Genomic DNA, 18,990 nt, shown 5'->3' on the forward strand with positions numbered 1-18,990 from the left:
CTTTTGCTCATGGTTTACCCTCTATTGGAGAAAAGGTTTAGGAATGAGGCCTCTTTCACATTGTTGGGGCGTCCTGCCAAAATCAATAATGTCCCAGAGTTCTACAGACTTTGAATGGAGCCCAGGGTGCACGTTCACCCCCTGCTCCTTTAAAGCTCTTAGGGCCAGTTCACATTGAGTAAAACTGGCGTTTTACTGGCCTCCATGTCATACTGGCAGTCTATGGGAGGATCGCACGCCTACTCTCTCCGTGCAGAAGAATTCAAATGTCAATTCTTCCAAGTGGAGAGGCGCCTCCCATAGACTGCCAGTATGACACAGAGACTGGCGGGGTTCCGCGGTGGAGAATTCCGCAGCAAAATTCTGCCAGTTTTACTCCGTGTGAACTGGCCCTTACTGTGGTAATGGGGCATTGGGGTTCCCCTTTTTGGATACTTTAGAGTGCAGCAGTCAAACCCTCACCGATATAGTATTTATCGCTATCCAGTGGATTGGTGATGACTGCTGCAGGATGGCATCTTGGAACCCTTCTCTATGGAGTACACAGAAAATGCTTGCAGGGTATTTTACTGTAACAAGTGACAGCTTAAAGGGGAATTTTCACTTCTATCTCTAGAATAAAGCCTCCTCAGCCCCAGTGTCGGAGCCAGAGGCGGTTGGGTTTTGAAAAAGGACAATTTGGTCCTTTTACACACTTCATACAACTTCCATAAAATAAGGGAATAGCACTGTGGGCTGTGATGTTGTTTCTGTAATATCCTGTAATATCTGTGTATCCTGCAATATCGTTATAGATTTGAGACAGGACTACCCCTTTAAGTTTACATAAAATACTAAATTATTGACATAGGAAGTTAGTTTTTTTTAACTTATGAAATAGCCAGCATATGATACTTTACATATTACTCTGCATCCTCAATATGGTCTTTCATACAAGAAAAGGAAGAGGAAACATCTGAAGGTACTATTATGTTTAGAATGCTTTTTTGTCATATACATTGCATGTCAGGGTGGGTCTGGCATTGTCTGGAGCCTCTAGGAGTCCACAGGCATTGCCTCATTTCCTTCTTCCTGTCACTAGGGAGGACAGAAGTACAAGACCCCTTGTTTACCACTGCTGATCATCCTGTTCAAAGCAGCATCCTAGTTTCCAAGCCAAAATAGAGACACCACCCAGAAACTACATGCCGCCAGTCATAAAAGTAGATGGACATTTAATATCAGGAATGTGCTGCAAATAGCGTCACACTTGGAGACAGAGCATCACTTTCTGCCCACACAATTCCCATTGGTATAAAAGAATCTAAAGGAATCGACGGGACGTGCCACAACATCATAAACTTATATCCCTTGGTCCACACAGGTCCAAACTGAATTTTACAGCAAATTTACAAGTAAAGCAAAACAATTACAAACAAATCCAAAATAATTTACTGTAAAATGAACACAAGCCACATACACACATATGTATCTGCATATTGTATTTTACAAACATACAAAACACAGACACAGGGAGAAGATACATATGTAATATATGGGAAATAGTCATAGATACGACATAAATCCATAATATTCCTTATCAATTGGAAGACAGTGACGAAAACATTCCGAGTACACTGATTGGCTGAATGGGATGCCAGGGAGCCGGGAGCCTGAGGAGCAAGCGGGAGTGCGGCTAGGTAATGTATTAGCCCAGCAGCGGTGGGTGAAGTAAGAAGGGGCTTTACATATTGCAGAGGATTTTGCTGTGGAACTTGCAGTGTGAAATCCATTGCAATACTGTATGTGTGAAACCAGTGTCTAAACACAACAGCGCCTCTAGTGGCCAAACTCTGCACGCAACAAAAAGCAAATAAAAAACAAGGGATAAGTTGGTGAGGCTCAATATTGTCATGGATGATATGGTGGCAGAAAGGCTCCAGAAGGCAAATATCATGCGCCATAAAGTCTCCCAAAGCTTCTGATAAAAGCGTCAAATATCTAAATAAAGCAATGTTCCTGGGATGTGACCACATCTGCTAAACCTTTTCCACACATTCTTTTCATGCTGGATCTGTCAGGAAAATCTATGCAGTAGACGGTCAGGTGATATGAAAGGGACTGCCACCATCTGCTATGATGGGAAAGACAGCATGGCAGAACTAAGTTGGTAGGTTAAAGACATCACCTAACACCAATTAGCCACGCTGTAGACCAGCAATAGCTTGTGGGCCAGATGGATGCTGAATTATATCACCCGTCCCTGGCTGCTGACAGATTTATACTCTGAGGTTGTTCTACAATCTGTTACGGTATTATTTTTCAGATGAAGCACACAGAAATGATCTGACATGCTCCACTCCACTCTCTGCTGTGAATAGGAGGCTTAGCACACAAAGTGACCACAAGAAATGAGTGAAAACTACCCCAAAGGGGATCAAACTGTGGACAGCTTAGCAAAATAGTTCGAAACTTTGCAAGCAATTTCTGATTAAATAACTTATAAGAACCAAGAACTTTGTATGTGGTCTCCTACGCTCATAACCAAAGAAACTGCCTGTAAAAAGAGACCTGAATGGCCCCAAAATCTGCAATATAAAACTTTTCAACCAATACAGAACACAACTTGTAAGCCTATATCACAAAAACAATAATATTGCCAGTGATCATTCACTTTCTTTGCATAACTTCATTGTGCATTATGGTGGAGCTATGATTGTGTACTATGGCAGGCACCACAAAGTATAGTGTATTAGTGTAATGTAGGTCTGGGTATCTGAACAATGTTTTGGAATGAAACACATTTCTGATAAGTCATTAGACATGGAAAATTAAAACAAGTCAAACATCTGGGATCAGTCCTGGTCTTAACAATGAGAGATCACAATGAGAAGTTGCCATACACGTCTCTTAACTTTCTACACAAATCAATGAGAGATAAACTTAGGTAGTCTTATCTCCAATGCAAGCTAGCAATGGGACATCTCTTTCTACTGACATATCGACTTCCCAGGTCACCAGATATTGGGCAATTTTTACATTTGCATTTGCATAAATAAAATGGTAAATTGGCATAAATATTGACAATATTACTTATAACATAACATATTAGGTACAGTACTTCCATTCAGTGTACCAAAAGGACTTTAAAAGTAACATTTGATTGTTCCCCTAGCATCTCAAGAAGTATGTCAGTCCTTAGGGATTCAGAAAGAGACGTGTGCTAGCCCTACATATTAGCACCAGCAGACCCATATGTTATACTTGGAGGTAGGCAAACAAGCATGGCAGTTTGACGACACAAGGAAAATTTGTTTTCTATTTGCCCAAGATATATATGGGTTTTTTACTACCAGCAGGAGGTGTTGCTTTTAGGGAGGGATCAAAAGGCAAATGTATGACATCATGGGCACCACAAGCAGGAGGGGGTCATTTGCTTTCTAAAAGGCAGCAGACTCATTAGTGAGAACTTCAAAGAAATTATTCCTCAAGTCTCTGACTTTAAATAATGCACATTCACAAATGTGTAAAAGTCCTTACAGCTCGCAAACTATGCAACTCCTATAGGCGGACACACTTACTCCATGTATGTGTTAATATGCAGGGGCTTTGTAGGAACTGGGAAAAGTTAAGTTGAGCTGACCGCAGACTTTTTATACGTCAAATAATTACAATTCTCAAACATTAAGCTTGGTCTGTCCTATTTTTGATTATTGATACAATTGGTATGAGTCCTGAATGATGGATTACTAAGCAACATTTACCATGCTGGTTATGGATTTTTATTAAGAGAAAAAAGATTGCAGTAACTTTCAAAGTGAAACTGAGTACTATATTGTCACATAAATTACAATAATGAAAAAAAGCTAAAAGTACATTAAAATTCTTCTTAATTGTAATGAACCATTTTTGTATCATAGATGAAATGGTTGTGTATCTGTTTCATCTCTAATCTGTTTATAATACTAAATATCAATCACTTTTGGAAATCTGGACCAAATATACCAATCTATCTACTATATATATATATATATATATATATATATATATATATATATATATATATAATATATATATTATGGCAAACTTAGATTAAAGTTTATTGTCAGAATAAAGTTCACTTTGTGAATTTTATTTGTAAACACATAAACAAATTGTGTAAACATACCAATTATTTGCATAAATATTGAACATTAGAAACTCCCCTAGAGAAATCTGAGGGTTCAGGGATTAGTAATATCTTAATAGAAGCCAAGCTCTGGGGCATGCCCACTTGGAGTAGTACGTGCAGCATCCAGGTCCCCCACTGGTGCCACACAATCCCCTTACCCCCCAGCAGTCTGCCCATCACTTAGATCACAGAAAATAATTAAAAAGCGGCGGAAGGTCCCCTGGCCTCCTGTATAGTGTGCTGTATAGTCTATATACCTGCAGCTCCAGCTTCCAGCAGCTTTCTTAATGAAGTGCTGCCCTATAAGCCTCAGGGAGCCCACTCCACATAGGGATTCCCACGCCTTGGAATGGCCAGAAGTGTGCAGGCACATAGGATACAATATTTCTATCACATTCTATCACAATAATCTATGGAATAATGCAATCTTACGTGTGAGGATCATTATGTCCAACTTCTCTTTACACATAAGTGGATCCAGTGCTGGCACCTAGAAAACTCCTGTACAGATCTCCCTGGCTGAGGAGGATGTCACAGTCATTGCAGATCAATAGAAACAAGGAATCATTTGCTCCATTTAGTATCCAAACTCTCAGAAGAAGCCACAGGTTAGAATAAGGGTGTAATCCAGAGGGTATCCCCCACACACAGAGAAGCCATGATGAAGTAGTAAGATGGTCTCAATCCTCCTCACTGGAAGTGCAGGGATAGCAGCCTGAAGGTTCCTAGGCAATAACCCATAGAGCTCCTCACACATACTGCTGCTGCTGCTGGGGGCACAGATCCAGCCTCTCAGTGCAGCTCTAGGCGGGTCATAGCATTACCTCCCCTTACCATCAGAAGCAATGACGCCTCCTTTGTGTTGCTATACAACCAGCGCCACCTACAGGACGCCTTACTAGTGGGACTCACAATATGCTCCATTCATATGCAGAAGAAAGCCACAGGTTGTCTACCTCTCCAGGACTAATCAGAGACATGGCTGAGGTTTAAATTTGTGTATCTAAGGATTTGCAGACCTGGAACTGTTTTACTTTAGTTACTCATCCTCACTATATACAATATATATATATATATATATATATATATATATATATATATATATATATATATATATCCCATGGACATATGTAGTAGATGTGTCATTTAACGTTTTATGGCTACATAGGGATAACTGCTCCAACAGATCTGACAGCAGTGTTATAACAAACCATAGCCTAGGCTTTATTAATCTATCTATCTATCTATCTATCTATCTATCTATGTAGCAACAATCCGCAGCACACCAAATAGTAAATGAAGGGTGATTTATTCTATCCTGCACTTCTAGATGGAATAAATCACCCTTTATTTACTATTTGGTGTGCTGCGGATTGTTGCTACATACATTGGGGATCCCTGGAAAAAGCACTTACTTGGCAAGCACCCATTCATCGAGATTTGGATGTGCGGCTTCTTAGATAGATAGATAGATAGAATAGAGTAAGAAGCCGCACATCCAAATCTCGATGAATGGGTACTTGCCGAGTAAGTCCCTTGGCCAGGGATCCCCAATGTATGTAGTAACAATCCGCAGCACACCAAATAGTAAATGAAGGGTGATTTATTCCATCTAGAAGTGCAGGATAGAATAAATCACCCTTCATTTACTATTTGGTGTGCTCCGGATTGTTGCTACATACATTGGGGATCCCTGGCCAAAGCACTTGTAAATGTACAGGCAAGGCATCAAAGGCCCGTCACCTGCTGATGTCCCCATTGCCCCCTACCTCCAAATGTAGAGCTGCTCACAGTCTGCTGTTATCCCGTTGTCTGCCGCCATACCGTACACTGTCCCCGCTGTGCTGTACTTGTGTGCTGTGTTGCGCTCCCCCTGGTGGCCAAAAGCCAATATACCGTGCGCTCTGTGCATGTGACATGGGAATCCTTCCTTAATTGGGGGTGCAATTCAATGTGAAAGATTCTTTTAGGATTTAATTCCTTTGATATTTTGTAATTGTTATTTGAGTAATTCTCTGACATAGTGTAAAGTATGGCTACAAGCTGAATCAATACAAAAAACTTAGTTGACAGTATGACTGACAAAATACTTAGACACAGATTATAGCTCGGAGCCATTTCCTCTAGTAATATATTCAGTTTTATGTGCATTTAGGGATCACGTATGACCTTTAACTGAACAAACAGAACAAGTACACAAGATACTGATTACTTCAATGCCGTTCTACACTACAGATACCACTGATGTGGTAACTCTGTGAGTACATGTCTCCTTGGTATGAATGGAAAATAACAGAAGCAAAGTAAGTCTGAAATGATCTACTAGAAATATATTGTGGGGCATCAATTCCATTCAAAGTAGATTTGTAAATGGATGCGACCAGCATGTACTAATAATATAGTAGATGACATAGAGATTTAGTGTGCAGCCCCCAGAGCCAGTCATAGTCATGCACACCTAGAAACAGCCACAGGGCTGCCCAGAGTTAATCACATGGTTCCTAATAAGAAGCACTACCTGCAGTGCTAATAACAGGGCCACACTGGTTACAGTGCACTTACTATTAGCCACTGTATCTTAAGCAAGCTAAAGTGTTCCTAGTGCCATTCTTTTTTTTAATTAAAATCTTTATTTTTAGAATTTTATAAAAAGGAAACAAAAATATTTTACAAAAGAAATTCAAGTACAAATACAAACTTGAACAGTGTGTACATTCCAAATACAAGTACCAATAACAGTTATGGCCCAAAAATGTATCAAACCCACAACAGTATCGGTATCCAGATCCCTTGGCACAAGCATAGTTATACAGCAAAAACAAATACTCTATTTATAACTTAAAGTGACACTTTCACCCCCCTTTGTGCATTCTGACATCTCTACACAGGTGTAATGGGTAAATTTAGCGTTTTTCATACCTTATTTTATATCATACGTCATGGTGCTTGTTCAAGTAAAAAGTGACCTTTTATCAACTGCAGATTGTGTTAAGTGGGCGGGGCCTTGCGTCGTTAGCGCCACTTAGCCCCGCCCACAACGCCACAGTTTGCCCTGCCCCCCTTGACACCCATTGGTGGGCTGACCTAGAGGGGGTGGGGCCTAGACCTTTCGGCCAGCCTGCTCCAATGGTCGGCAGGGGGGCGGGGCCAACTGTGGCATTGTGGGCGGGGCTAAGTGGCGCTAATGCCCTTTATACCTATGTAGAGATGTCAGAATGCAAAAAGGAGGTGACAGTGTTACTTTCACAGAAAAATGTACACATTGTATACCTTCTCTTATCCCCAACCCCGTCCTCCCCACCCCTACCCCCCAACCCCAGGCGTGGCTGCCCTTCAGAGAGGAAAGAGAGAAATAAATAAATAATAAAAAAAATATTATCCTTCCCATCATTTTATTTTTCAAAATAGTTAAATAAATAAACAATGTTTATACATCAGGTGTCACTTGCCAATTTTTCCAAAGACATTGGAACCTCCCCCTCCTAGTGCCATTCTTATTTTCACTACCCTCTAAATGTCACTTTACACTGTGCACTTAAAGTGGACGTGTCAGCATAAACACAAGGTGTAAATAAGCCCATTTCTAGATTTGGCTTATTAGGGTTCTGGGCATACCTGTAATTTACATTTTTTCAGCACTGAGATATAAGCATGTAAATGAGGCTCAAAAGCCCAGGGGGCATTCCAGAGTTTTGAAAGGCCCAGACAAGTCCAGTCCATGCCCTCTTATTTACCCCCTCCATACCCATGTGCACCATACTTCATTTGACTGACAGCCATTAGATAAAGAGGACATGGGCTGGACTTGCCTGGGGAAGGTCCTCTGGACGTTTAAGCATCATTTACATATTAACAAAAAGGCCTATATCTTGGCCCTGGAAAGGGCTATGGAGATTAAAAATGCATGCCTGTCATCCAGATGACTAACCTTATCTAGCCATGTGCTTGTGTACACCCCAGTTTCTGCTGCTGACAGGTCTACTTTAAAGAAGTGACACTAAATAATCAGAGAAACGATACACTTGAATTCTAGTCATAATTACCTGCTCCCGAAACAGAAAAGCATAATAAATACCCATATAAAATTGTGCATTTACTATATACGAGCTGAAAAGTTGCCCTTAAAATATTTTGCCAATTAAATTAAGTCTGTCACTAAATCTTCCCGTGAATTCAGAAAAGCCCTTATTGTCCCTTTAATTGCTGCTCTCTGCACATGACTAGACCCTAACACTTATATCTACGAAAGTTCCAATGAAGATTTATTATTTGAAGAAGAACATGTGACACTGACTCTGTAGCCACTGGTCATCTCTTTTGTTACAGCCTATTAAGAACATAGCCTACACACACTGGTCATATGCTTTTTAACCAAATAACCTAGGGAGGGTGAATAGGTCAGAGAGATAGTCCTAAACAAGAATTTCACCAGTTAAATGTTTGAAATGTAAAACATAATGATGATAAATGTTGCATTCACGAAATGAAACATATGATATTGTGTTAAACACAGTAACATAGTCTCTACATTACTTTAATAAAGGATATACCTACTTACTCAGAAACCAATGGCACTTTTAGCCCTTAAAGGAGAAGTCAGGCGAAAATTTTTATTAACGTATTGTATTGCCCCCAAAAGGTTGTACAAATCACCAATATACACTTATTACGGGAAATGCACATAAAGGGCTTTTTCCCCTGCACTTACTACTGCATCAAGGCTTCACTTCCTGGATAAAATGGTGATGTCACGACCTGACTCCCACAGCTGTGCGGGCTGTGGCTGCTGGAGAGGATGATGGCAGGAGGACACTGAGGGACACTAAGCATCCCTCTGCCATCATCCTCTCCAGCAGTCACAGCCCGCACAGCTCTGGGAGTCAGGTCGTGACATCACCATTTTATCCAGTAAGTGAAGCCTTGATGCAGTAGTAACTGCAGGGAAAAAAGCACTTTATAAGCATTTCCCGCAATAAGTGTATATTGGGGATTTGTATAACTTTTGGGGGCAATACAATACTGTAATAAAATTTTTCGACGGACTTCTCCTTTAACCCTTAGGACATTGCACCCCACCCACTTCCATGGCTCATGTATATTGAAGCAGTCACTTAATCAGCTCACTGTCTGCTCTGCCATGTCCAAGCTCTGCTGGTCTGTGGTGCCCCTCCTTGCCTGCAGCACAACAACACCATCCCAAGACTACATTCACCTAACCTATCATGCAGAGTGGCAAGTCAGTTCCCTAATATCCAAGCCCAGGACTACTGCACACAGGCCAACAACACTTCTCACTGCATCTCACCATGCTGCCTCCTGGCTCTCTGCCCTTAAATGCCAATTCATCATCCCTTGTCTTTTTGTCCTGTTGTTACTTGCATTTTTTCTTGGCTACATATGTCCTGTATAGTTAAAGGGAATGTTCTGATTTTATGTTACACATATGTTGATTACATGTTTGTTGGTTTATTTCTATTATTCCATTTCATTAACCATACAAAAAATACATAAAAAAAAACGTTGACAGCCCCCATTTACTTAGGCTGAATTTTCCTATACAGTGAAAATAAGGTATACCAATGTGTACCAGCCCACCGGATGACATCTGCCTGGTCCATATTGATCTATGGGCAGCTTCGGCGAATGTACCACTGGGCAGTGGATAAGTCAATTATACATTGCACATGCATAGTGGATAGAAAAAGTTCTCACAACAATCTGGGAATTTTATTTTTGGTGTAATATTTGTCACGACTCACGATCAATGACAGACAATAGTTTAATCTTTGATCCTTTTGTCCTTTTACACTTGGAGTGTTCTATATCTATCTGTCTATTGTAGCCATCTACAGTATTTTCCTCTGAATACTTTGATCCCTGTATCTCACCCTGCAGATAATTAGAGAAATCTATTGCAGTGGAGTCACAATATGACCTCCAAGGTCGGACTCTTCAAGGCTAAGCCGAGGCTGATCTTGAGCAATCACAATATTTTGCATTGCTGAGCCTCAATGCTCGCTAAAAATAGAAGAAGGCTTGTGCAAAGAATTGTAATGGAGGACAGAATGGTAAGAATAAAAAGGCGTGAATGTTAATATTTTTTTGCCCATAAATGAAAGGCAGAGAAACCATTTTTGTGATAGCGAAGTAAAATAAGCTACTGCTGTGGAAGAACCAACTGTAGTTACAACTACAGAGCTTTTATACTACAAGGCTCCTTTTTTTCACTCAATATTATAAATGTTAGCATGCAGTATATGTTGAGTGGAGAACAAGTCTTATTTTTTATCCTCTACCAGCACTTAACTCTAGGGATGAGTGAATCTCGAGCACACTTGGGTTCATCTGAACATGAATGCTCAGCATTTGATTACCAGTGGCTAAAGAAGTCGGATGAAGTCCTATGGACTCCTGGAAAATATGAATACAAGCTGCATTGAACTTCTTCAGCTATGGTAATTAAATGCTGAGCATTTGGGTTTAGACGAACCTGAGTTTGCTTGAGACTCGCTCAACCCATAAGGTAGGCAAGCAATTTGCTGCACACTATAAACAACAGCAGGACCGTTTCTAGCACTGGACGGGCTGGGCAACTGCACTCAGCACCCATGATTAGCATGAAAACGCAGCATCCTGGACCCATAATCCCCCCTGGCATGCTGCTGAAGCACCCCCCCCCCCCCCACTGACCTTGCTCAGCTGAGCATGCGAGACCTCAGCATGGCGCGCATCCTCTCCCCCAGCAGGGCCTGGATGTGATGTCTCCCTCGGAGCACAGTGACATGATGTTAGCGCGCCTGCTGGAGGATCTGTCCCCACAGCTGACAGGCTGGAGTCAGAAAATTGAGAGACCCGCTCCATGCAAGGATTTAGTGAATATAATGGTTTTGTTTGATATTTTTTTTTGTGTTGGGCAGTTGCTATGGGACAGGGCAGGGGTTAGCTACTATGGGGGCAAAGCAGGGCAGGGGGCAGTTACTATGGGGACACAGTAGGGCAGGGGGCATTAACTGTAGGGGCGGAGCAGGATACGTGACATTATTGCTATGGGGGGCACAGTAGCAGGCATTATTACTATATGAAGACACAGCACAGGATCCTATATACAGGGGGCAACCCATACACCTACTCCCAAGTGTAGTTCTTGCCACAGGTAAAGAACAGATTTTTATTTTTCTATTATGACCTTGATATTTATTGTAACACAAATAAAGAGGTGACAATTTTACTTTATAGGGGTTATCAAGCTTAGAAAAACATGGCTGCTTTTATCCACAAATAGTACCACTCTTGTCCTCAGTTTGGGTGTGGTATTGCAGTTCAGTTTTATTGAAGTGAATGGAGCTGACTTGTAGTACCACAAATAGCCTGAAGACAGTAGTGGTGTTATTTTTGGAAGAAATTAGTTGTGATTTTTCTAATTCTGGATAACCCCTTTAATCATTTTGTCTTTATACCAGAGATACAAACATACTTCCTATCTACCAATTATTTAAAAAAAAAAAAAACGCATTTACTTAATAGCGCCTTTACTGATACAGATCAATGTGTCATCAAATTTTCCATTCCACACTATGTGAAAGCATAACAACTACAATATCTTGAAAGAAGCATGCAAGCGTTCTCCCATGAACATCAATGTCTTGGATAAGAAATCTTACTCTCTCTTTGAATAAACTTGTATTGCATCATCCCAAATGATTATGTGGTTCCATTCTCTGCCATGATAGATACAGCTTTAAAATACTTAGTAAGGATATTGTGGCTTTTACTATTCAGAATACAGAGATGCAATTTTGGCTTACTCGAAGAAGTCGTTTCCTCCTCACATAGCTTAGGGATGATTGCCGGAATGTGGAATCAAGCAATTCCTGAACTCTGAAACTTTTTATAGTAAGGAGTACGTTTGTGAAATATGTCCCCGAGGCCCCCAAGGAAGTAGTTATCAGTAGTACTGCAAGCGATGATGCACTTCTTCCTTGAGTTTCATGAGAAATAAGCCCTGACCATGTTATTTCAACCTCAGGAGACATTCCATTCTAATATACAAATACGTTGTATTCTTATAGTATAATTTACATATAAGGATGGTGCTAATTTATCAGTACACAGTAGTCCTAAAGGTGGGGCCTTACTTTTAAGGAATTATAGGATAAAACCAGCAGTACCATATTACGTTGGTAAATATTAGCTTTTCACTAACTATTGTATACAGATGGATAAAATCCAGTGCACTGTTTGGCTTGTTTTTGTTGTAGCTACTCTACCGAGTGAAAACAACAAATGTGGTACTATTTACTAAGTAGGAGCAGTGAGCTCATATGATGCTATATACCCTGAGAAAAAAATGTATCTGGCCTCAAATATGTGAAAAAGAAGCTTTTAATTTAGAAGAAAAAACAAGAATGTAATTAAATTAACCAGACAGATTAAGGCCTTAGTGTGGATGAGCTGATCTGTCTCCACTAAGACCTTGTATAAACATCATACAGTTAACAGTAAAGGCCATGAAAGGGATCAAAAGGTTTAACTGGGAGATTATCATTTCTGTAAATATAGAAAGTTTTTCTTTATGACCCCTCCTAAGGTTTTCTGTATATGATACTAAACAGGGGTATTTTATAGCACTTACTGAGTATCAGTTGTAGTTGGTTCTTGAGGCTTTATTCTTTACAAATATATCTGGTTAGGGTTATATTATTTGCACAGAAAGGTCTTGGGATGCTGGACCTGTTGTTTTCTTCATGTTAGATGTCACAAGTTTTGATTGGTCTGGGTGCTGAGCTAAGCACATCCCTCCTTTTCCCTCTCCTCACTGCAGAGATGGTCTCCATTGAATTTCTAGCGATTGGTGGCTGTCTGAGCACCCAGACACCAACCTACCAAAACTTATTTAAATCTGTAGTGAAGAGTTATAGTACATTTGATTATAGTCATTTGCCATTCTTCCTAATGCTTTCTAAGGGGTTTAACTGTATTATTACACGGAACGATAATCAGCCGAATCGGCCCTATCTGGCCAATTATTATTCCGTGTGATAAAGACAACGTCCAGCCGATGATCGTTGTTATCGGCTGATCGTTGATATAGGTTCTGACCTATAATTGTCAGTTAGCAAAGAAAAATACATTACCTATCCAGGCTGCAGGGCTCATCCTGCTCTGTGCTTCTCCCTGGGTCCCGCGCGCTCCAGCTATAGAGCGGCTTGTCTCAGCTGACAGGCCGCTCTGCCAATTACTGGCCGGGACCTCCGCGGGCAGTGATTGGCTGAGCGGCCAGTCAGCTGAGACAGGCTGCTCTGAAGCTGAAGCATGCGGACCCGGGGAGAAGCACAGAACAAGAGGAGTCCTGCAGCCTGGACAGGTAATGTATAACGATGTCCCTGCAGCCCTTGTTAAATGATTATCGGGCCATGTAATAGGTCCAGTAAACGAGCGCCGATCTAGCAGATCGGCGCTCGTTTACATTTATTATCGGCCCGTGTAATAGTACCCTAATTGTAGAGTTCTGCTGACAGTGATCATTCATGCAACTGGGACTCCAAGGATGATCAAAGTGGCATTATCATGTTTGTGAATGTTGTTTCGTGGTACAACTCCCTACGGGTCTGTAGGCCCTCCTGGTACACCATAAGGTGCACAATATACCCCCCTAGAAACAATGCTTTTTTTTTTTTTATGGATTCCAGTAAAAATTTTATAGAAAATCAGAGCCAGTATGAGCCCAGGAGAGAATATAGAGACATAGTATGGGCCCATAAACGTTAGATGGAATAAGGATATGTATTACACAAATTCATATGACATCCATGATGATGATATATGCGTGAGGCCTTATATTGCCAGTAACAGGCCCCCCTCCCCGAATGGATTGTGTCAAGGAAAAGAAGGATCGGGCATACTGGATTTCAACTGCTCAATGCTTTTTTTTCTCAGTGACATAAGCCACCATCAGAGTTATAAGCCAACCCCAGAGGAATAAGCCACTACCAGTAGCTTACTCTCATCCATTGCGAATACATGAATGCTTGGCTATTGATCAGTGAGGTGGGCATTCACGTCTTTGGGTTTTTGGGATAGATTGCTGTTTATGTGCATCACTGGCTTAACTGCTAGATGAGTTTAGAACTAGATGAGTTAATCTCTGTTCACGTGTCGGAGGTTCTAATAGGATTCTCTGTAGCAGAAAATGCTGGTGCATCAGTATTCTGTTACATAAGCAAATAACTAACAAATCAAAGCAAAACTATTGAAAGCTATTGAGCATTGGTAAACTTCATGTGTTACAAGCAAATAGCAGTCACATTAATCTACAGTGAGCAGGTGGTAGTGGTGTACTAGGGATAATGCTCTAGATAACGGCCACAGACTCCATTGTGTGAGAAAAATGTAGAAAGATCAAGGTAGGTTTGAAGAGTGCTTAAAAAGCATCAATTCTAATCCTGTAGGTTGTGAAAAGAAAATACCTGATAGACAGAAGCATAAAGAAATTCCAATAAAGAGCGGATGATTAACACATATGTGCAGTAAGTGATCCTGCATCAGGGGACAGATGGGACCATACATACCACAGAGTATTAAATAGATCAGATTTTAGTTCTTCACATATTGTAATTTTAGATTTCATCATCCCAGGTGAAAGTTCATACGGCCTGCCTCCCCTACTTATTTCAATATTGCTCTTGTCAGCGTTTCTGGACTACAAGGCTAAAACAACAAAATAATCTCCAGTGTCATTAATCATTAATCCCCCACCTCCAATTATTTTTTGCAATTTGACTCTATGTTGGATGGAGACATTTCCTATGCAAACCCTATGGTAACTGATGGGTTGGAATATGTAACAGTATTCCACAAGTGCCGGAGCAGGTTCCCGTGACTGGAATATAATATTAAAATTTCTGCAGTAAAAGCTGCAGTAATTCGGTGCCTGGAGGCAAATTGAGCGACCATAGTTTTATAGATATCATGTATTATAGATTATTAACTTATGACTATATTAGAGGTTATTAATTTATACATAGAGATGAGCAACAAGATTCAGGATAAATTAAATTAGGATTTTTTGTAAAAAAAAAAAAAAGGGGGAATTTAAAACTTTTAAGATTTGTTTTATAGGAATCTTTCGAAATGGCAGGATAAATAGAAAAACCTGAAAGTAGAACACCTCGGTCACACACAACCTTTCAGGGCTATCAGGGCACTTTGAATTTGGACCAGCTTTGTTTAGGCTGAATTGACAGCTAATTTTAGCAAACTGAACCCTAAATTAATTTCTGGAATTTTGCACATCTCTGCATATAATATGTCCAGGGCGAAACAGAATAATCAAACCAAATGCATTCTTATTCATTCGATGTGTATACATATCTATTGCTATAAACCAGGGGCGTAGCTAGGGGTTCAGCCTAAGGGGGGCGAGTGAGTCTGAGTGGGCCCCCAACCAACCTTACCCATAGGGAACCTCAACAGGTGACAAGGCTTTCTGAATAATAAAGGGAATATTCTTCTACATTACTCATAGTGGATAAGGATAAAGAGCAGTGTAAGAGGCTTCTGTACATTTCACATATAGAACCACAAAAAAATTTAAAGTGCTTAAAGAAGCAGTTCACTTATTATTTTTTCCGCCCCCCCGGGTAGCCGCTGTCAAGTATACTTACAAAAGATGATCGGTGTCCCGTTCCCGTCGGTCAGTTCCGTCCCGCGGTGCCGTTCACATCGGGCGCGCGCTCACTTCCGCCGGCGCTGTGACTCCTCTTCTCTCCCTTGTCATTTGAACGCCGGAAGTCACGCGCTTCCATAGAGAATGCATGGAAGCGAGTGACTTCCGGCGTATAATCACTGGGCAGAGAAGAGGACTCGCAGCAGCTGGCGGAAGTGAGCGCGCGCCCGATGTGAACGGCACCACGGGACGGAACTGACCAACGGGAACGGGACACCGATCATCTTCTGTAAGTATACTTGACAGCGGCTACCCGGGGGGGCGAAAAAAATAAAAAGTGAACTGCTTCTTTAAGATTAGAAAAATATAGCTGCCTTCTTCCACAGACAGCACCCCTCTTGTCCTCAGTTTGTGTGTGGTATTCGACTGAAGTGAATAGTGCCAAGCTGTGATACCACACACAACCTAAGAGCAGGGGTGGCGCTGTTTTGGAAAAAAGCAACTATGTGTTTTTTTTTTTAATTCTGGAGAACCCTTTTAACCAGATTATCTTTGCCTAAAAATAATAGTGGTATAGGTAATAAGTTTTTAGACATTAAGGCTATGTTCACACTGCGTATGAGTCCGGCCGCATTTCATACGCCGGCGTACATGTGCAGCTGAAACTACGGGCGTGGGAAAAATCGACATGCGGACAGATGCGTACGAACCGCGAACATACGCCCGTAGTACAGTTATGCTTCCCTAGCTTGTTTCGAAGCGATCTGAAACAGGTCATTTACTTGGAAATCTTTGCCCAGCCCAATAAAACTCACAGAACCTTTTGGATCGAAAAATCAAGTTAAATTTGGCTGAAATTTGGACCGCATGGAAATCCACAGCCGTGAGTTTCAACATTTCCGTCCTCAAACAATGGTCTTGTTCATTTTTCACGGCGCCGCATACAATGCGGTCGTAAGCTCATAAGTACTGTGCATTGTGCGGGCGTATATCGTATACTTTCAAGCGAACGCATCAACCTCAAAACTACGTGCAGAAACATACGCAGTGTGAACATAGCCTCAAAGGGGTGAGCTGGTTGTGATCATACATGTACAATCCAAGTTATGTGATGAGCTGCTAGATATCCATTTCCTATCTATCTCCTATCTGTCTGTCTATCTATCTCCTATCTCTCTATCTCTCTATCTATCTATCTATCTATCTATCTATCTCCTATCTCTCTATCTCTCTATCTATCTATCTATCTATCTATCTATCTATCTATCTATCTGTCTATCTATCTCCTATCTCTCTATCTCCTATCTATCTATCTATCTATCTATCTATCTATCTATCTATCTATTATCTATCTATCTATCTATCTATCTATCTATCTATTATCTATCTATCTATCTATCTATCTGTCTATCTATTATCTTTCTCCTATCTATCTATCTATCTATCTATCTATCTATCTATCTATCTATCTATCTATCTATCTATATATCTCCTATCTATCTATCTCCTATCTATTATCTATCTATCTCCTATCTATCTATCTATCTATCTATCTATCTATCTATCTATCTATTATCTTTCTCCTATCTATCTATCTATCTCCTATCTATCTATCTATTATCTATCTATCTATCTATCTATCTATCTATCTATCTATCTCCTATCTATTATCTATCTATCTCCTATCTATCTATCTATCTATCATCTATCTATCTATCTATCTATCTATCTATCTATCTATCTATCTCCTATCTATTATCTATCTATCTATCTATCTATCTATCTATCTATCTATCTATCTCCTATCTCTCTATCTCCTATCTATCTATCTATCTATCTATCTATCTATCTATCTATCTATCTATCACATTACAGGAGGAGATATAAGAGGACAATGATCACATATCCTTCATGCACCAGCATCTTATCAGCCCCGCCCCCTCATGACATCACCACAGGTCCTTCATCCACAAGAATCTTCTCCAGTTCTCAGCCCCGCCCCCTTATGACATCACCACAGGTCCTTCCTCATTGCTCTGCAGGCTGTCTGCAAAAGAAATAGCTTTTGCAGATAGCATTAAGCCTCTGAGACCTCAGTGGGCCCCTGCCAGTGTGAGCCCAGGAGCCACTGCCCCCCCTGCACCCCCCAAATTTTGCTTACGCTACAAACACCACCATCCCTTCTATATAAACTTGTAATCTAAACACTTGCGTTATCCTCCCCAATTTTATCCACCTCCACTATAACCCTGAACACATTGCTTGCCTCATTGTAAGATGGTTTGTAAGACTCATAACAGACATATGCTTATTCAGTTCATCCTAATATATATATATATATATATATATATATATATATATATATATATATATTATATTGTAGTGTTGATAAAGAGAAATGCACAAAAAAATAATCACCTGATTATGTCCCTCAGGAACAAAGGATCAGCCATGATGAAATCCAGATCAATTCACCGTAACGCTGACATTTGCCATCGATGGACAGTCAGAAGGCTTTTAAACATGAGATTATTGACTGGTTCCACCTATATCAGTGAATTCCACTTACTTTGGTGTCATGTGTATGACAAGCTCTACACAACAATACATACCCACACACCGTGAGCCACTTACAAACTACAATACTCAGGTGTTTCTTCTCTTTCCAACATTTACCATGGACCTTTTTTCATGGTCACCTTATAGGATACATTTGTACTAGAAACCTCTGGACATAATAGGTAGTAATTTCCTCATCACCTTTTGTTTTAGTGGTATGTTGGCTTAATCACTAGTGGTAATCTAATGGTTTGTCCCAGCATTACACATCATCAGCAAACAGGTGGCGACTCATAGTGGTATTACCGATAAACTAGATCTTTTAAGTGGCTCTGCCATTAACATAAGATCTAATATGGTCAAGGTCTTCCTGGGTATTAGCATTATGAGCCATACATACTGCTTGTTACCATAATATACCAGCACAATTACAGAGGGAAACCATCACTTCATTGTTATAATCTGCCAGGGAGCCTCATTTTTGGCCTCTTTTCCTTGCCATATGCCTATATTCCTGTTTTCCTCCATCGAGAAATATTACATAAGTAAATGCCTTATTTAATAAATGAAAATTGATTTCACGCATGTATTAAATCTTAGCTAGGCAGAGTAACGG

At 40.5% G+C, this 18,990-nt stretch overlaps 1 protein-coding gene across 4 annotated transcripts in view; it reads right to left on the reverse strand.

The window, feature by feature from the left end:
- The window catches only part of DLC1 (DLC1 Rho GTPase activating protein), a 290,446-nt gene that overhangs the window by 37,585 nt on the left and 233,871 nt on the right, over window positions 1-18,990 (reverse strand). Inside the window, exon 1 of one of the 4 annotated variants that reach the window (XM_069977659.1) lies at window positions 4,583-4,923. The exons of the other annotated variants lie outside the window; for them this stretch is intronic. Within the exon in view, the coding sequence (XP_069833760.1) occupies window positions 4,583-4,619 (37 nt within the window). The 5' untranslated portion in view covers window positions 4,620-4,923. Of the gene's footprint in view, window positions 1-4,582; window positions 4,924-18,990 lie in introns of those variants that run through there. 4 annotated transcript variants of the gene reach the window in all.

The sequence above is a fragment of the Dendropsophus ebraccatus genome, chromosome 7 (assembly GCF_027789765.1).
Source record: "Dendropsophus ebraccatus isolate aDenEbr1 chromosome 7, aDenEbr1.pat, whole genome shotgun sequence".
NCBI classification, from domain to species: domain Eukaryota; kingdom Metazoa; phylum Chordata; class Amphibia; order Anura; family Hylidae; genus Dendropsophus; species Dendropsophus ebraccatus.